A 20,857-nucleotide genomic window follows, 5' to 3' on the forward strand; every position below is an offset into this window, starting at 1 on the left:
CCAACGGGATAAAGCGGTATGGGAAGGATGTAAATAGGCAGAGCAACTGTTACCAAGAAGGCAACCACCCAAAGGCAGGGAGGAACGTGGGGCTTGGTCCGGGCTTCTCCCAGTCGCAACATTAATCAACAGTCAGGTGTTGGTTGCAACTTTTCAAGGTCAGCCACCGGGAGCAGCAATTCCCTCTCTGAACCTTGGGGATAGGCTGCGCTCGGGGTGGATTTGGCTGAGAAATGCACGGAAAGCCAAAAGAGGAAGGATTGTAGAGGGGGAGGGTTTGTGACCCAAGACCCATCCCCCAAAGCTCCCTGTAATCTCCCGTCCCCCACTGCCGGGGCGGGGGTAAGTTGTAACATGTGTCTAACTCTCAGCAGCAACTTGGGCAGCAGGTGTCGGTCCTAACCAGGAGCCGCGGCTACCGGGTGCGCCCTCACCGAGCCATGCGGGCCCCGGGCACGCCTCTCGCCCGCACCTCGCGGCTTCTGCTTCTGCTACTGCTCAAGGTTTCTGCCTCTCCTGCCCTCGGGTCCGCTTCTTCGCCCAGGAACGAAACTTGCCTGGGGGAAAACTGTTCACCTGCACTGAGCCAGCGTCGCAGCAGGGACGCGTGGGGACTGGGAAATTCTGCAGGAGACCTTCTGCTAACCCGTGCGCCCAGGGAGGAGGAGCAGGAGGCAGCGGCGCGCGCGGCGCCCTTGTGGGACCTAAGGGCAGCCCGGGGCGGTGACCCAGGTGCGGGAAGAGGGGCGGAGGCGTTGGCCGCAGAACCCTCGGGACCCCCAGCCAGGCTGTCTGGAGCCTGGAGGTGGAAAGGTGCCTGGGGTCAGGAGCCCCCTGGAACTTTGGGGAGAGGAAGCCCCCCGGCTCTCCAACTCTTCCTTCAGACTTCAGAGGGGAAAGAGAAGGGTCCCAGAGGCGCTGGCATTTCTGGGCATAGCCAGGAGCAGAGTGTGAGGACAGAACCCGGAGCCAGCGACCTTTATTACTGGCCAAGGAGAGGCGGGAAACTCCAGGGTTCCCACCACGACACCCCACCCAAGATGGTCCATGGACCGTCGGGGCACGAAGGGCGGACGATCGCACCCCCTGGCAGGGCGCTGGCCCAGAATGGGTCCTCGGGAGAAGGGGTCCACGAACGCGGGGGTTCCCGCCGGGGGAACAGCACAAACCGGCGCTTGCGACTAAAGAACCCCTTCTATCCGCTGACCCAGGAGTCATACGGAGCCTATGCAGTTATGTGTTTGTCTGTGGTGATCTTCGGCACTGGCATCATTGGCAACCTGGCGGTGATGTGTATCGTGTGTCACAACTACTACATGCGGAGCATCTCCAATTCCCTCTTGGCCAACCTGGCCTTCTGGGACTTTCTCATCATCTTCTTCTGCCTTCCGCTCGTCATCTTTCACGAGCTGACGAAGAAGTGGCTGCTGGAGGACTTCTCTTGCAAGATTGTGCCCTATATCGAGGTAATGGCTTGCAGGGGGTCTCAAACTACTGGCTTTATCCATTTCTGGGATTTATAGCATCAGAACTGCTGCGCCACGCACCTACCTAGCTGCTGAACCCTTTTACTTTTTTTTCTGGGCCCCTCCTCCATTACTCTTGTCAATCATTGAGAAACAGAGAGAGGCAGCTTTGTTCGCTCACCTTCAAACTCATCTGCTCCTGGATCGTGAAATAATTATGATCTCATGATGTATAGAATTGTTTACATTTTAAATTTATCTCGCTGAATATGGCATTTATATATATTTCTGATTTGGCACCTATCAGGGATTCTAGGGTAGGTAAATAGCCAGTCTATGGTTGTCATTACCAGAACTCAGCAGCAACAACAAAAAACCATGTATTGTTTATTGAGTAGTACTCCAACATGATTTTCCCCAAGAAGATTATCGAATTTTTCTTAAATATCAAAATGGAAATACTATTTTATTTAGCAAAGGAAATCTGCTTTCTGTCAGTTGGCTTCATGATATATTAATAACCTCCCAAATTAGTTTAAGTGTCCTTTGGCTGTCTGCCATTCCATCCCATTTAATCCTTATGTCATTTCTTATTTCTCTCCTTTTTCTTTTCAATTTCTTAACAGTTTTATTTATTTTGTATGAATGAGCTTAAGCAAAACTAACACTTTGGCCATCGTGGCACAGAATTCATATATATACATAGACATGTACATATATGTGTGTGTATATATATATATTCTCAAAGTATATAATATATATTTGTCATTTGTTAGGATATAATGGATTGGCTATTTTAAGTGATTGACTAAGACTAGAAAAAATTCTTAAGAAGGGGCCATATAATAGGTTCCAAACTTTGGAAACAAAAATATTGCTGAGTAAAATTTTATTGTTCCATCTTACAGCTAGTGTCCTGAACCGTTATTATGATAGTTGGAATTTGCTCTTTAAATGGCCTCTCTTTAAACACCAGCTCTTGGAAGGAGCCCAAGTGCTTTGTTGCCAGTTGTGTTTTTAGCCAGCTGGCCCTTGATTTCCTCCATTCAGACTGCCCATTTCATTTATGGAAGCAGAAGAAGGGAAACTGTAAATATTCCAGAGCCCCTGATTCTGTCTGGCAGCAGAGCCAGTGACACTATGTTCAACATTGTCCCAGGGCCTAAAGCTAAGGGATAAGTAAACAGAAAACAGTACCTACTTAGAAGAACCAGGGGGAAGAGACAGTAAATAAGACCCTCTGTTGTCCTGGCAGGGATCAGATGCAGAATCATTCCATGCTGGCTAAATCAGCTGTTGCTACTTTACCAAGACCTAGGGTTTCTTTTGTTGCCAGGATCCAAGTAGCTCTGAAATATCTAATTTATTTGGTAGACAGTTCATTTTTGAATTGCAGGGGAGGTAGTTGAATTTATGTAAGAGAAATGTGTCTATCAATTGCCTTTTCAAGGTCAAGATTTAAGTGTTCTCTGATTATGTGCTTGAATAATGCAGAAGAAATTGACATATGCGAGAATGAGACAAAAGTGAACTATAAAGTGAACAGGAGAGTTACCCCAAGTAACACAGAAGTGTATTGGCTTGTCTAAAATACACTGGGCATGATGAAGCCTTTGTACATTAGAGGAAAAAACAATATAAAAAGGACAGAAAAAAGAAACTGGGGGAAAAAAAAAGTTACCCAGTTCTTAAAAAAAAACAACACTTTAAAAGAAGGAATCCCATCCAAATTCAGAAAAGAATATAAAAACTTTGGTTACTTTATGAGACCAATGAGTTTTGAGTGATGGCATTTATCATGTATGTCTTTTAATTTTCTTTCTCTCTAGCTCTAAGGATTTTTTTAAATGTATATTTTCATTTTTATTTCATTTTTAAATGTAATTCTCTGCTCCTTAAGAATATTTTTTACCTTTTTTATTATTAAAACAACTATTGTTATTTTTTGCTCTCTGTATTTTCCACCCCTTCTTTATAGCCCTATTTTTTTTTTTTTTAGTTAGTAGTATTAGACTTTGTTTTCCCCAGAGAAGCAAAGTTTGGGGAGGGGGGATTTTACTCATCTTTTTCTTTAAAATTAGACTGTAATATACATTTTTACTGTTAAAGTCATGAATGAAAATCTTAAGATGTAGTGTTTCTACATTCCTGTCCTATTCTTCTGAAATAATTTAATGATGCATTAGTATGTTTGTGAAAATAATTATTGGATAGTGGTATCAGCTCTGTAATTCCTGATGATAACCGGAAATAGTCCAAATTTCAAAATAAAACATTTCTGCCTCTAGGAGGCACTATTATTTTCACAGAAGTAAGAGAGATTTAGTGCCTGTTCCATGTCAGCTTCCGGAAAGAACAAACCCAAATGCGCAGATTTGCTTTGCAGGAAGTTTACTGGGGCATGTGCTCAGGTTCAACACCTAATAGGGACTGAAGGAGGCGGGATTGGGCAGAGGGAGAAGTTGAACTGTGATCCAATGCCAGAGACCTCGGCTGACACCACGGGGAGCTCCAGGGCTGGAGGGCCTTGCCAGGTGTCCTGAATTGAGGGAAGACAGCCCAGACTTTATGTCTTCCATCCGGTCACTGGATGGAAGTTGCTCCCAGGAAGGGGGGGCATAACCCCCATCTGGGTGGATCTCTCTGAAGGGCAATTCCTACAGAGGGATGCAGCTGAGAGCCACCAACCACCAACAATCCCAGCAGTCCGGGAATCAGCACCTCATGCCTGAAGGAATTTTGTGGGGAGGCAATCTCGGTGGGAAGCCACAACCTGCACTAGTAGCTTTTGAATTACCAGGTTAAATTAGAACCAGATGGCACTCTGATCCAACCCCCTGGTTTTAAAGATGAAACAAGAGGCCCAGAGAGAAGTGATCATCTGAAGCATATATACCTAGTCAGTGGCAGCCAGACTCTTCATCTCAAATTTGCTTATTTGACAAACATCTATGAGGCCAGAATGTCCAATGAGTGTTTTCTTTTTTAGGTCTGCTCCTTGGCATCTTTTTAAAAAGACATTTATATCCAGTGGGGGTAGGGGAAAAAATAAGCCCAGTTAACATCATTTGCTGTATGATGAAATTTATAGCTTTTTATATTCTTAAGTTTGATCTTGTTTCTTGTAAATTACCTGTAAGTTCCAGAGTTGGTAGTTCATTAAATTTTTAAAAACTGCAATCATGAGTCAATTGCACTTTTTAATGTGTCAAAGATGATTATTTTAGTGATCAAATTAAGCTATGTAGGTTACATTTTATATTCTTAAAATCATGAATTGTTTTAGATTGGTAAAAGACACTGTAAATAATTATATTTGTTTAAACTTTCTCAAAAATCTTCCCCCACCAAATCTTTTTCTTCTTGACCACAAGACTTCTAAAAATTATTTGACATTTTATCCCCTCTTATGATCTAGATTTTACCTTCTCTTCACTTTTTACTTATATTTATTTGTTGGCTTTTCTTTCTTTCTTTCTTTCTTTTTACCACACATCTTATTATTGATTTGTAATGTATGAGTGACCTTTTTGATAGTAATCTGTTTCATCTTTTCCAGTGTTATTTTTTAATATTTCTTAGTTATTTTAAAATTTTATTCACAATTAATTTTTATTTTTTATTGAGGTATAATTGACATGTAACATTATATTAGTTTCAGGTGTATGAGAGAGTATGAGTCAATATCTGTATAATTGTGAAATGACCACAATAACTCTAGTTAGTATCTGTCACCTTACATAGTTACAATATTCTTTTTTCCTATGATGAAAACTTTTAAAATCTACTTTCTTTCTTAACAACTTCCAAATATGTAATACGGTATTGTTAACTATAGTCACCACGTTGTACATTACATCCTCATGACTCATTTTATAATTGAAAACTTGTATCTTTTGATACCCTTCAAGAACCCCCAGCCTCTAGCAACTACCAATCTCTTCTCTGTATCTATGAGCTTAGTGTTTTTGTTTTAGGTTTTTTAGTGTGTGTGTGTGTTGTTGTTGTTGTTGTTGTTTTTTAGATTCCACATATAAGTGAGATCATATGGTATTTGTCTTTCCCCATCTGATTTATTTCATTCAGCAAAAGCCTTGAGGTCCATCTATGTTGTTACAAATAGCAAGATTTCATTCTTTTTTCCGACTGAATAATATTCCAGTGTATCCACTACATTTTTTTCATCCATCCATCCATCAGTGGGCACCTGGGTTGTTTCCATATCTTGGCTATTGCAAATCATGCTACAATGAGCATAGGGTTGCATATATCTTTTCAAGTTAGTGTTTTCATGTTCTTCAGATAAACACCCAAAAGTGGAATTGCTAGATCATATGATAATTCAATTTTTAATTTTTTAAAAGATTTTATTTATTTATTTGAGAGAAAGAGAGCACAAGCAGGGGGAGTAGCAGAGGGAGAGGAAGAAGCAGGCTCTCCACTGAGCAGGGAGCCTGATGTGGGGCTCGATCCCAGGACCCTGGGATCATGACCTGAGCTGAAGGCAGATGCTTAATCAACTGAGCCCCCCAGGCAGCACTTCAAATTTTTCAGTACTCTCCATTCTATTTTCCATAGTAGCTATACCACAGTTAATTTTATTAATCTTCAGAAATTTTCTCAATTTTTCTCTCCTATCTTCCTTTCTGCCTTCTTTTCTTCTACCATAGTTTTTTTTTTTTCCCTACAACTTTAGTATTAGCATAATCTTACGGAGATAGTGGAATTTTGGGGAGAGTTGGGTTTGTGTAGAAATATAGGAGGCGTTTCTTTAGTAGAAATTACATATCTTTGCAATTTATATTCAACACTTGTTTTATTTCAATTTGTTGGCATAAGGCTTGAGGAGAGTAGCCAGCTTCCAGGGTCTGTTGCTAGAAAGTAGTTTTATCATATTTAATGTTGCTATTAGTGGGAATATACTGGGAAATGTTGTAGTGGGTAACTTCTCTCTTTCTGTTCCAGGATTCTGATGCCTTTGTAGCCTAGTGGTAAGTCCCTTAAGGATCAAGGGCAGATGGAATGGTAAGAAAAAGGGATAGGAGAGAAGAGAATCTGAGGGGATGGATGGCAGCCATCCTAATAGACACATCATTTTCAACTGGTTTATCAGATAGTCACCAGAAAAAAAAAAACAAACCAAACAGATCTATCCTCAAACTGGTAGTTGTATGTGGAAAGAAAGGGGTAGGGAAGAGGGAAGGAGAGAGATGGATAGATATGGAGGTCTGGGTGTAGACTGCAATAGGAGATTGGCAAGGAGTTCCCTATCACACTATTCCTTTAAGGATCTAACAAGTGATTAAAGCCAAATAATTCAGGCACTGAATGTGGCAACTGGAACAGATGTTTGCTCATTACTTGATGAAAGCCAACCAGAATCAGTGTATCACCTGATGCAGATCCACTGCCAAATATTTATTTCTGTTTGGATGTTAACTGGAAGTTCTGAATGAGGGAGGGGCAGAGGTAGAGGAAGAGAGAATTTGAAGCAGGCTCCGTGCCCAGCACAGAGCCTGAGGCGGGCCTCGATCTCACAGCCCTGAGATCGTGACCTGAGCTGAAATCAAGAGTCCAATACTTAACCGACTGAGCCACCCGGGCGCCCCTAACTGTATTTTTATTTTACTGGGATACAAGATTCCCGCAAGAGGGTGGAGGATGGATAAAGGAAATGCATCTCCCCAGGGCCTCTGGACCGGGGATGATTTGTGAGAGACCTACAATCTTTTGTGATAAAAAGAGCCAGATTCTCCAATGGCTTTAGAAATACTGGTTTTAAACTGAGTGAAATAAATGGCTCTTTAATTACCTTGGATTGTAGTTAGCACTGACAGGTAAAAAAGGAAGGTCCTGGAAGCTGAAGGTGATTTACCATACAGGTATGCGATGCCACACAGATTTCCCTGCAACCCCTCCATTCAAGTAATAGTACTCTTATCATGACAGATGGTAAGTTGGCTTGAGTTGTGGAGTAACCATGAGGTATTCTGGTGGACTTGTAAGTGCAGACATACAGTTTTATGAGCAATTTGAAAGTCACTAATAATATTCTCAGGGAAAAGAAGCTCAGTGTATGTGAATGGTGCTCAACAAATATTTTATGACTTCCCTTTAATCCCTTTGTAATCATTTCCTACATTCCCATGCAAGTAAAAATATTTAGCTGATGACTTTTGCAGAAAAGATTTAAAAAGTTATAGAATGAGCTCTTATTTATAATGCCATTTATGAACAGTGTATGGTGAAGTTTACTGAATTTGGGTTCTATATAAGAAATAAAAGTTTTATGATATTCAAATGTGAAATTTAAATAACTTCCTTAACTAGTGATTATGCTGAGAATGCTGTTCTTTTCTAAAGCTTGTCAGTGAAGTACACACAGAAATGTTTTTTTCTTTACTTCTCTTCTAGAGATACTTGTTGGCATTCAGCTTGGAAGGATTATATATAAAACAGCAGCACCTAGTAACTGATTAAAGAACAGTTTGAATAATTCATTATTTTCTATAATCCTTTTCCGTGTATGTCATCATTCATTCATTTATTTACTATCCATTTATTCATCAAACATTTATTGAGCTTTTCTGCTGTGTTGGGTATAATGTTAGGTGGGGATGGGAGTTGAAGGAGTGGGAGAAAAGGGGGGGGGATTTCCAGAGATGAATAACATAGAGGCATTATTGCTTTTAAAGTTATGGAGAAGTAAAGTAATGTTCTACAGAGTAATGAGCACTATACTAGAAGTTAAAACAAGGTATTATGGAAGGTTAAGAATGGGTCCTAGAATGAGTCAGCTCACAGTTGTACTGAGTTAGGACCGAAGATGGACAAATTCAAGTGAAAACTGTGCTCACTCTAATTCCTGTTCTATCATATTTTTATTATTAGTCTTCATAAATTCTATACAGTCTAGATCTATGGTGAAAAGATACAAGTATGAAAATCTTTTAATTCTTGCTTTCCTGTTTTCTCAACCTTTTGTGGGGTAGGAAGCCCATAAGAATCATTGGCAGGATAATTTGGCAGATAGGACAGCCCTAGAAATCTCATTTGGATCATAGAATTCTAAATTATTATTTAGAATGCAATGCCTGAGATAACCATCTCTGCTTTGGAATTATTAGTCCTTATTAGCCCTGAGGAATTAGGTAAATCAAATTTTAAAATTTTACTTAAATGAATGGTCATTTAACAGTGTAATAATAGTACATTAAATTGAGTTCTTTTCTTCTGAAAATCTCAGAAATGTACCTATTATTTAATTTGACCTTAGAGGGGCGCCTGGGTGGCTCAGTTGGTTAAACATCTGCTCAAGTCCTGATCCCAGGGTCCAGGGATGGAGCCCCGCATCAGACTCTCTGCTCAGTGGGGAGCCTGCTTCTCTCCCTCTGCCCCTCCTCTTGCTTGTGCTCTCTCTATCTCTCTCTCATGCTCTCACTCTCTCTCTCAAATACATAAATAAAATCTTTAAAAAAGAAAAATTTGACTTTAGAGAACCTAGGAAGAAAGGCTGACAAAGGAGACACATTAGACCCTATTATAGATACCTTAGACCCTGTTATAGAAAGGGAAACATAAAGAATGGACTTTCTCAAAATTGGATTAATCTTTCAAGCACAGAATCAGAGTGCTTATCCTAAGTTCCCAAGGACTGCCAAGGTATCTGGTTATATCAACAAAGCATCCTTCAACAGCAAAAAGGAAACAAGCAAAATAGATCCGGGCTTATGATTCCCAGGCTGAATAGGTGAGGGTCTATCTATCTTGCTTTTTACCCTTATGCTGCATGGACCTTAACAGAATGTTCCGCCTTCACTAGCTCTTTACTAGATTTAACAGTGTCACATCGGAAGCACAGGGATCAGTGTCTGGGGTGTGGACCGTGTGCGGGCTGCTCTGCAGTGAGATTTGTCTCTGGCATTGCACTCTACTCCCACCCTCTGGGGATCCTCTGGTCCTTTTACTTCCCAAGAATTGACCTGCCAAAGTCCAATAATTAACTCAACCTTGTTGCCAAGACTAACTCTTAAGTATCCAAATTAGAATGATGTTCTTTGTGCCAGAGGAGATGATCTCATCTACAATTTCAAGGTAGAATGGAGAATGGGGTTGCTGCAGCCTCAAATATGGGGTCTCTCTATTTGAAAAGTAGATATACATACTTTCCATAAAACCTCTATAAAACACGGGATATAATCCCAGTGCCAGCCTTATTCCTGAGACAGAATACGCTTGGTTTGTGATTTGTGATAGTTTTACATGTTATTTGTCAGCACACTTGAATGGTTGTAGCATTAACAAGGCCAGGGTCACCGATTTGATCCAGAACTGGAATGAGTCATTTTCATTAGGTGTATGACTGTGCTCAGGGCTGCCATTTTCTACTTCCTGCTCATCACACCCCACCCTGAGGGCCTTTCCTCCTACCTTCGTTGTCTTCTCCTTGGTTCAAATCTCTCATGTATGGGAAAAGCACCTGTTAACTCACTTACAGAAAGATGTGAGATTTAGAGATATGTGCCTTTTATAGGAGGACTGAATGAAGAAAAAGTACTTCCTTAATAGACTACCAAGGGTGGAATTTTGGTTAAGAGCAGAGAAATTTTGTCTTAAAAGTTGTTTCTTGATGTCATTCAAATCATAATTACCCAACCACAAATGAATGAGGAATGTGTTTTTAGTTTAGGTTTCCCATCATGCAAACTAATGTCATTAAGAATGAAGGAAAATTGGTGAAAATTTATTGCTGTTCTTTGGAAACTCATCAGAACCCCTAGGTGAACAACAGAAATTCCAGGCCACTTTAAGATTGATGAGAAACTTTACGATAATACCAAGGACTGTGGGCTTGGGATAAATACTAATTATTGAGAATAAATAGATTCCTTAAGATCCGTTGATTTCAATAGATTGCTTCCCTCTTAGGACAAATGATGTTAATCTTGCTTCATTGGTATGTTTTATACTAGTGAGCATTGGCATATTTATAACCAAATTATAATGTTTTAGACACGTTGTAGTAATTTTTTTTTTAACTGCAAAAGAAATATACTGTGCTAGAGAGGTCAGATGTCACAACTGGTAGGAAACTTTATGTCAAGGTCGGACTATAAAGGTAAAGAAAGAATTTTAAAATCAACACAAGTTTGGGGATGATATGTTAGCTTTTAAATTGTCTCAGTTGTTTTTAAAATAAGGAAGAGCAGGGGCGCCTGGGTAGCGCAGTCGTTAAAAGCGTCTGCCTTCAGCTCAGGGCGTGATCCCGGCATTCCGGGATCGAGTCCCACATCGGGCTCTTCTGCTGGGAGCCTGCTTCTTCCTCTCCCACTCCCCCTGCTTGTGTTCCCTCTCTCGCTGGCTGTCTCTCTCTCTGTCAAATAAATAAATAAAATCTTTAAAAAAAAAAAAAAAAGAGCATGTTACCAAGCTGAAGCAAGAGGGACTGGAAGGTGAAGAATCAGACTATAATGACAGATGATGCCTTCAAAATATTTTGTTTTTCCATGACATTGGGAATCAAATATAGATGAAATACGTTGGGTATCATTGAAATAAATGGATATTTATGATATCTGGGTGTGTCAGATTAAATCTCAGTAATTTTGATAAAGGGAAGAAGCCTTTTCTTTGACTGTGGAGGAGTGGCTGTAAATAGCTTTATTTCATTTTAGAGATCCATGCATGTTTGTAAGGGGTGAGGCAGATCTCTCCCACTTGCTCTGTTTTGGTTCGGAAACACTAATGGAAGTGTGTTACTACTATAGTCTCATGACTTGCATGCATTCTGAAATGAAGACCTTTTGATAAAGGCCATCTTATTCACAGCAGAGGCTCTGATAAACATGCTCTCCTCACTGGTGATCAAAGAAGTGTCTCTTTCCTGGAGAAGTTGCCCTGAAGTGCTGCAAGGATAAGGATTATGGAAAATGCAAGAGGAAGCCAAAGGCATACAAGCTCAAGCCATTTAGAGTTTCAAAGGAAACTCTACCCTGTGCTCCTCCTGCTTTTTCCCTGACTGATTGTTAGGGCTGTAACCACAGACTTATAATAGATTATCATTCATGGTCCAAATGAATGGGTTTTCTTAACAATAATGCCCTTGTTTTGTGCGTTACTGGTATACAAAGGACAGCACAGAAATAGATGTACTTAAACATCTTTTCAAGGTAAAATATAAGTTAGGCTAGAGTACAGTTGTCATGACTTTTGGTTAGAAATTTCTCTATTATATAAAAATCAGTGTATTCTGGTCACTTCACTGTACCTAAAGTATGTCGACTCAGTTTCATACGAAAGAAATTTCACTAGGAAGTACATTGGTCTTTTCCCCCCCATCATTGTTATCACTGATTTATATCAGAAAGTTTAGCAAAAGATACCATGTATTTGGTAAGAGTTGTACCTTCATAACTTACTCTCATTCAAAATGGTTTCGTATGGGGCGCCTGGGGGGTTCAGTCAGTTAAGCGGCCAACTCTTGATTTCCGCTCAGGTACTGATCTCACGGTCGTGAGATGCAGCTCTGCATCGGGCTCCACGCTAGGCGTGGAGCCTGCTTGAGATTCTCTCTCTCCCCCCCTGCCCCTCCCCCACCATCCATCTCTCTCTCTCTCTCTCTCTCTCTCTCTAAAAAATTAAAAATACAATACTTAAAAAAATGATTTATTTGTCTGTCTGCAGTAAGCTTCTGGAAAATGGAGCAACAGCTAAGACAATAACTCAGGATCTTCCTGCCAAGAGCCTTACTGTTTCTCATAAAGCGTCCGTGTGTTCTTTCTTACCATCATGTTGAGTGAACGGGAATTTAATGTAGCACAGAGTGAATATGATGGCCCCGGTTTTCTCATGGCCTCATGTTTGTACTGAACTAGAACTTGAACAGTGGGAAGAATACTTCGGCACCACAGCTGCTGCTTTCCCACCTGAGCACTCAGGTCTGCCCATCCCATGCCTTGAAGCAGTGCTGCACGTGGCCGAGGCTGCCAGGAGCCTCCCGGCTCTGGATGTGGCCTGGGGAGGAGCTGAAGGCACTGTACTGTTGTTCCTCCGGGATACAGAGATGAGCAGAACATTGCGGGATGAAAGAAAAGATTTTAGAGTTGTTTATTTTGATTCTCTTTGCTTGTATATTTTGATGCCAGCACCCTCAAAATGCTCCATTATCTCATTTTCCCAAATAGTTAAAAATTTCTGCTTCCAGCTTTCCTCTGATTTTGATTCTCAAAATTAATAGTCCTGTCTATTAGAAGTGTTTACAGTTCTGCTCTTGTTGACATTCATTATTTCTCCCATTGCAGTTTAATTAGTAGGAGATTGCATCTTACTCATTCCATCTCTCTGGATGTTGCTTCAAAAAAAAAACAAAAACAAAAACAAAAACAAAAAAACTACCCCTTACCAGTTTTACTCCCAAGAGCAAATTTCTTAGTGATTGAATTTTAGCAATCAGATATGGCCATTACATGCAGAAGATCCAGCATTTATGACACAGTTTTATAATTGCATAGAATTGCACCATTTATCTTGGTAGAATTTCCAATGAGCTGTAAGTAAACAAATATATTTAAAAATTGTGATTGAAATCTTTTCATGTTACCCCAACGTTTAGCAATTTTAATTGCATGGATAGATTTTATGTCGGAGAAAGCAGAAATTAGCCCACCACCCATGATTCAGATGATTTTTATCAATTAATTTCTGAGGCTGATTCTTTACGAATGTTTAAAGCCTTCTATAAAGTACTGAGCAGGAGCTTTGTACCTTTCTTGCTTTTTCACATCATAAAATCAGGAGCAGAAGTGAATTAACAGAAAACTATCTGAAGTCATAGCACTGCAGGCAGCAGCAGGAGGGAGGAGATATCTAGGACTGGCCTTTGGGCTGTGGTTGCTGTTGGCAACTATGTAGTAAGTGCTATCTGCATTTGGGGCAGCATTTTTCCTCGGAGGCCCCAGCTCTTGTGACCTTCCTGCCTCAGCCAGCTCCTAACTGAGGAGAACACTATCAGACAGAAGTACGATTTGACAATAGGAAGCTGGGTCCTGGAGCCGCCTGCAATGCGTGTATGAAAGCTAGGAAGCTTCCCTCAACCTGTGATTCGTCAGTAGGACTAAGGATCAAATGTGTTCTTTCAGATATATTTGGTGCTCAGTCCGAAAGCTTTGGGGAACATGGCTGAAGAACTAAGCATCTTCAAATAAAGTACAGCGTAGAATTCCCGAGGGAGAGTTGGAGCACGTGTAAATCTTGCTTAAAATTTGCCCTGGCTTTTGTTATCGTATGCGATGAAATATACAGAAGCTAGAAAACATTTTTTGCTTTTTGAGGCAGCAAACAGCTTCTAATTAAAAGTGGATGTGCAGCACAGTTTATAAATATCTAAGGAGAGGCAGTCTAACACACCCGTCTTAATACATGTCCACCCACATCCATTGGCTATCCCCGCTCATGAAATGCATTGTAACAGACTGTGAGTTAGGTACACAAATGCCAGCTAGCTCTTGTGATAACTGCTCCAGATTTTTTTTAAGATTTAATTTAACTTATTTATTTGAGAGAGAGAGAGAACGAGCAGGGGTAAGGGCAGAGGGAGAAGCATACTCCCCGCTCGATTCCAGGACCCTGGGATCATGACCTGAGCCAAAAGCAGATGCTTAACCGACTGAACCATCCAGCTGCCCCTGGTCCAGATTTTAAATCTCTGTGTTTAAAATTAAGGAGATTAATCGGGGGAGAAGATGCTACCTCTTGAGTGTTGTGTGTTCTTTGTAAATAATGATCGAAAACTACAAAGAAATGGATGTGCCAAGCCTCTAAGGGATTGCCTCTCATCAGACTCTCTAGTATTTTTGTCTTACCAAGCTATCCTTCAGTAGAAATGTTATTCATAATTTTAATAGAATGCACGGCATAAAGCTCTGTAACTTTGTTGTTTGTGGACTGACTCCGGATATGTGGGTGACAGGGAGACACGCACAAAGATGTGCGTTAGTGAAGATGGCACAGAAAGCCTTGCTGAGGATTTGTGCACGTTTGATAGATTGAGGATTTTTTCTGTTTTGTTTTACATTCTTAGAGAAACATGAATCAAAATATTTGAAAAATATACAAATGTGAAGTTTCAAAAACCCATAAAATAAAATACTGCAATTTCTAAATCATACTTTTGATGCAGACCTTTAGAGAATAGCCAGTCCTCAGATTTCCATGCAAAGTGTGGCAGTTACTGACATTAAGAAAAGTCATAATCTGATCATAAGGCAGTTGCATAGTGTGGACCTCAATTTTAGATTTATTTTGAATCTCTGGCTTAGAGGGAAAATACATTTCCATCAAGATCAACAATTCATTAATTTGGAAGTTAATTTTAAAAAGGTGTATGGAGGGCCCCCTGGGTGGCTCATTCAGTTAAGCATCTGCCTTTGGCTCAGGTCATAATCCCAGGGTCCTGGGATCTAGTGAGCTCCGAGGTGGGCTCCCTGCTCAGTGAGAAGTCTGCTTCTCCCTCTCCTTCTGCCCCTCCTCCCCACTCGTGATCTCTCTCTCTCTCTCTCTCAGATAGATAAATAAATAAAAGTCTTTAAAAAAAAAGGTATATGGAGGGATGACTTTTTATGGAAGTCCTATTGGGTGGATATTTCTTATACTGGTATTTATGGGAAACTTTCTGAAATTTGTACGAGAATTGTTGTTATAAGCTCAACCATGTCATCTTGATCTGCCCTGATCTAGATTGTGAGTCATACTTTTTCTTCAGTTTTGCTTTTCATACACCTAAGCCCTCATTATATCTCATTTTCAGACTGTCTCCACTAAGAGTTATGAGAATAGTCAGGGCATAGATGCAATGTCCTTATTTTCCATAGTGGAACCAGTAGACACTGACTAATGTTTAGTGTGTGAAAAAGGGGAGAACATTTGACATTAGAACGCTCATAGAATCCGCAAGGCAAGTTGCCATCATTCTGGGAAGAGTGACAGCTTGAATGTAGCAGATAAACAACTAATGTGTTGAGTGTCAAAACTGTTATGACAAATGGTTTTCCTTTTTTCAACATGATCCCTTTGAGTTCTAAAAAATTAGACAGGAACGTTACATATGTTTCCTTGTCCCTTTGCCAAGGCATGACCTATAGCTGTGCTTCTTAAACATTCCCACCAGCAGACAGAGGAGTGTGAATGCACATACCCGAGAGCCTAGGGTACACCCCCAAACATCTTTCCCACCTACAGAGTTTTTAGTCTTCTGTTTCATCTTAAACCTCATGAACATTTTACCTTCCACCCTCATTCTCTTTATTTAAATATATAAATAATGACTACATTTATTAAACATTAAATTACTTCAATTTCCTGTAAATAGTTGAGTAAATTTGATGCTCCCAGATGATTACTGTGTTTATCTTGTGACTTTAAGAATCAGCTTCCCCTTTTTGGTTGACTATGACTTCCTTGAGGGAAAGAATTGTTTCTTGTTCTATATCCCCAATATGTAGCAGAGCGCTTGGGCCAGAGTCGACAGTGCTAACTGTATGCTTGTGTTGAATACCTGTCTGTGTACCCCATTAGAGTGTGTGTATGATGTTTGTAAGTATTCTACAGGCTCCTGAATGATAGTATGTTTACAGTAGGAACATATATTTATATTCTCTGTGTGAAAAAAAAAATGTACCTATTTTTGGTTCTTAACCTTCAGTTGTTGATTTATTTAGATGTCTGGGCCGAATGCATATAAGAGTTTGGATACAGTATTCTATGTGGTCAGCATCAAAGGGTTTTTTGATCTGAAATTTTCGCATGGCTGGTACATCTAGACATTGTATCTGGCTCCTTTTTGCATATTTTCATGGTTATTTTTTATATCTCCTATTTTTTTTGACATTCTTTCAGTATCTCATATAACCTTAAATTTGATAAATGTACTTATTTTATGCCTGATCCTGTAACTTGCTTCTTTTGGCAACATAAGTTCATAGTGGTGGATTGTCTCTTGCATATTGTGATTTTTCATTGTGAATCCATGTTCCCTCAAATTTTATCTGTGGATTTCTGGGGCCTGGTTTTAAAGTGCCTTCTTCCAGAGAGGTTTTGTGTTTTCTTCTACCAGGTGCCTGGGACAATTTAAAATTGTAATTTGGGTTTTTTTCTGAGCCACATAGATGGTGTGAATTCTGGCCTTAGGCCAGTGTAAATTTGGGTTCCTGGTTAGAATTTGCTCTTCTTTTTTTATCTCCAGTTCGCCTAGATCCAAATCATATAATGCAGACAAGTTTCTCTACTATTTCCCTCTATTTTTCCTCTTTATACCCAAGAAGATGTCACTATTTGGGGAGTTCCCAATTCATAAGGGAATCTTTGACCTAATCCCCACGTACACTGGCTCTGGCTTTGTTTCCTACCTCCATGTACTTGGGCACCTGCCCCATCATCTAGCTAAAACCAACCTGAAACTCATCAGGATTGGCAGATGTCCCTGGGGCAAGCACGCAACATGGAGGGGGAGGGGTCACTGACCTTTTTGGCATTTGTTTTTTCATTGATTTTGACCCCTGAAGAATTTCCCTTTCTTGTTTTCCATAAGTATATGCATTTGAAAATAATATTAAAATACTTTATTTTGCATTTAGGAGCAATTGGAGGAGATCTTTACAAATATCATTTGTTGGAAATAATAAGCTCTTGAACGTTTGTGGTATGTGAGGCATACTATCGACCCGCACGCTGGAAAACATGACCAGCCTTTTCAGTAACGAAAATGGGATATACTCAACTATCCTTACTCTCTCTGAATCTTCTGGTGGTAGGCATTTTTGTGGTGACTGAAATTCTTGGATTGTCTGTGCTCTTTTCTATAATAAAGTGGTATTGGACCAGCTGATCTTTATGGATCCTTCCAGCAGTAAAATTTTTTGATGCCATGCCCCTTGAACCACTACATTTTTCCCCCCTCCTATTTTTATCTTTATAATAATCCAGCTAAAGTCGCCAACCCAGTTACCCATGCCTCATTCAAGGAAATTTTTTTTATTTTTTTTATTTTTTTCTGTTTTGCTAACGTGAATTTACTGCCTAGTGTTGTGATCTTTCAAAGATCACCCAGAATAAATGCATTCATGTTCCTCCCGCAGGTTGCCTCCCTGGGAGTCACTACCTTCACCTTATGTGCTCTGTGTATAGACCGCTTCCGGGCAGCCACCAACGTGCAGATGTACTATGAAATGATCGAGAACTGTTCTTCGACAACTGCCAAGCTTGCTGTGATATGGGTCGGTGCCCTACTGTTAGCACTTCCAGAAGTTGTCCTCCGTCAGCTGAGCAAGGAGGATTTGGGGTTTAGTGGCCGAGCTCCTGCAGAACGCTGCGTTATCAAGGTCTCCCCAGATTTACCGGACACCATCTACGTTTTAGCCCTTACCTATGACAGTGCAAGACTCTGGTGGTACTTTGGCTGTTACTTCTGTCTGCCCACACTTTTCACCATCACCTGCTCTTTGGTGACTGCAAGGAAAATCCGCAAAGCGGAGAAAGCCTGTACCCGGGGGAATAAGCGACAGATTCAGCTAGAAAGCCAGATGAACTGCACAGTAGTGGCTCTGACCATTTTATACGGATTTTGCATTATTCCTGAAAATATCTGCAACATTGTTACTGCCTACATGGCCACAGGGGTTTCTCAGCAGACAATGGACTTGCTTTATATCATCAGCCAGTTCCTTCTGTTCTTTAAGTCCTGTGTCACTCCTGTCCTCCTTTTCTGTCTTTGCAAACCCTTCAGTCGGGCGTTTATGGAGTGCTGTTGCTGTTGCTGTGATGAGTGCATTCAGAAGTCTTCAACAGTGACCAGTGATGACAATGACAATGAATATACCACAGAACTTGAACTCTCACCTTTTAGTACCATACGCCGGGAAATGTCCACTTTTGCTTCTGTTGGAACTCATTGCTGAAGGACAACCTTTTTTTTGGTTAGATTTATTTGATTTTCATATCCTGTGAAAGATTTTACTTCATATTTTTCCCTCCTGGGGAAAAAAATGCAACAAAAGAGAGAAATATTAACTACTGTAGAACTGATTCTGCAAATTAATATTTGTGCTTTGAAAAAAATGTTTATATTTAGTTATTTAAGAAATATGAGGAGGCCAATAGTTTTAGGTCATTTTATCTGGTATGGTGCTAATATTTTATTTGAAAAAAGTTACTGCACCTTAACTTAATTAATTGCTAACTTTCTTTCTTTTAAAAATATAATCACTGTATATTGATTATAGCCGTGTGATTTTGTAGGTTATTTTATGTTTGAGTTGTGATTGAAAGTATATTGTATACGGTATCGTGAGATGATTTGTAGTTAAGAAACATTCACAAAGTAGCACCAAATAAATTATACTTTATTCTTTAATGTCATTGTCAATCTACTTTTAACCAAGATTCAATAAATCTTTTAATTGCCTTAAGTACACAATTACTGGTTCTACGCACAATTTAAAATCAGCCTTATTGTTTTAAAATGCTATTTTCCTTTAAGGCAGGTAATCACCATCTTATAAAGCAGTTTTCCTAATAGTACTATTTTATATGCATGATTCATATAAAACTACATTATATGTTCAGACAAAATTGTATTTTTAATATTCAGATACAGATGTAAAATTACTTCCAAATATTTACAAAATAAGAATAGACAGCAGAGTTATTATTATTTATCTCTGAACTAGCACATAGAGCTACAAGTTTTCCCATTATGAATTATGAGTAGAATCAAGGACTAAGACACCCCACACTTGTCATCTAATTTCCTCTAACATTGACCTTTGAAGCACTCTGAATTCTAACTTTTCTCCTTTTAAAAAACAAACTTGGTTAAATCCGTGTGACTTAATTTCTTTAAGAGAATGAAAGTACAGTAGTGGAATAATAAAATATTTATATATCTTGATTAGAACACTTGAATATTCAAATACTACCTTTAAATTCATATTCCATAAGCTTCCAACAACAGCAAAAAACTAACCCTCTCCTTTTGAATTATTTGATTCCCCTCAGGAGTTTAAGTTCCAACAGTTGTGTAGGATGCCTGCCTCCAGGGATCTGGGAATGAAAACAAGGCACCATTGTCTTCTTACAGATCCCTGTAATAGATCTCTGGAAAACTTCTCGAGGACGCCTCAACTCGGTTTGCGCTGCTGAGCATATCAACAATTGTGATTCCACAGTGTCTCTCATGATACTTAGTCAACTTTATAAATCAAGAAACACTGACTGAGCACATGATGCAGCAAGCGCTCTATGCTATTACCTGTAGTAAAGAGAAGTAACCAGAGCTTAGTGGCAGACTTGACAAAACCAAGCAGGAGTGGGATGAGAAGGCAGGAATAACATAGATGTGTAAACAACACTGGTATAAGCTGGGACCTGTCAGGGAGGTGTAACGTCCGTGATGGGTCAGAGAAGAGAGAGAGAGCTCACCGGATTAGAGGATATCGTGAAAGGCTGTGTAACATAACTGGATGCTTCGTCTGTCAGAAAGTTGATAGCAGGTAGTGTGAGGAGTGGACACTCCAGGAAGAGGGAGCCGATTGAACAAAGGAATAGGGGGAGGACTTATGGGGTGTGACTGAAGAATAAATGAATAAATAGTCTAGCTTGGTTCCTGTGCTATGTGGGCACAGAAGCCTCGTAGAACGTGCTGATGAAAATATGCATTGATACCATATTATAAAAGGTTCATGTTCTGAAGGATGTTTAGATGGAGTCGTTCAGGTAATATGGCTTGGTTTTTATGGTTTTCGAGCATTGGAGAAACATCGCCGCAATTCTGCAGAAGGAAGATCCATTTGAAAACAGTTTAAACAGGCTACTGGGAAGAGTCTGAAAGTGAAAAACCAATTAGGAAGCTATTATAAAGGTTGAACCACAATGAGGGCAGTTGGGACTCAAATTTCTTTTTTTCTTTTATCCTTGACTTTTGACTTTTCAGTAGTTGAAACATGTACCTTCTTATTGAATCCTATCTCTGTGGAAGTCGAAACTCTGATAACTCCAGTGAGGTCATCCAAAGTATAAAGTGGTTTGAAAGTTTTCTCCATAGCCTTGCTCATTGCTTTCTCATAAGAATTCCTGCAGTATATTTTTTTTCACTGTTACTCTTTTATGCTCTACTTCTCTCTAATCAAGATTCTGTCCCATGTCTTCCCCTCCTCAAAGTTTCCTTAAAAAGAGAAACTTATACCTAAGATTAAGTCTACTAAAATTTTGATTGATCGGAAATCTCTACAGATGGTGTTTGAGTTACTGAACCAAATCAATTCTGTGGTTTCAGGATAGTCAGCAAAACTCTTTTCAAAAATATCTATATCTATGCCTATGTCAATATCTATACCTGTATG

The 20,857-nt window shown here is 39.8% G+C and overlaps 1 protein-coding gene across 1 annotated transcript; it reads left to right on the forward strand.

Annotated features, from left to right (window-relative positions):
• The first annotated feature begins 440 nt into the window (after positions 1-440).
• On the forward strand, positions 441-18,826 carry GPR37 (G protein-coupled receptor 37). The gene is made up of 2 exons (XM_008705828.2): positions 441-1,466; positions 17,597-18,826. The coding sequence occupies exons 1-2, from the start codon at positions 441-443 to the stop codon at positions 18,413-18,415; spliced, it is 1,845 nt and encodes a 614-aa protein (XP_008704050.2). The 3' UTR covers positions 18,416-18,826.
• The last annotated feature ends 2,031 nt before the right edge of the window (positions 18,827-20,857 follow it).

Source organism: Ursus maritimus, unplaced genomic scaffold, assembly GCF_017311325.1.
Source record: "Ursus maritimus isolate PB19 unplaced genomic scaffold, ASM1731132v1 scaffold_3, whole genome shotgun sequence".
Lineage (NCBI taxonomy): Eukaryota > Metazoa > Chordata > Mammalia > Carnivora > Ursidae > Ursus > Ursus maritimus.

Excerpts from the sequence above, each read along its gene's own strand:
- GPR37 (XM_008705828.2), top strand. The coding sequence starts at position 441 with ATGCGGGCCCCGGGCACGCCTCTCGCCCGCACCTCGCGGCTTCTGCTT. Across the intron at positions 1,467-17,596 it reads AGATTGTGCCCTATATCGAG|GTTGCCTCCCTGGGAGTCAC; the intron begins GTAATGGCTTGC and ends TTCCTCCCGCAG.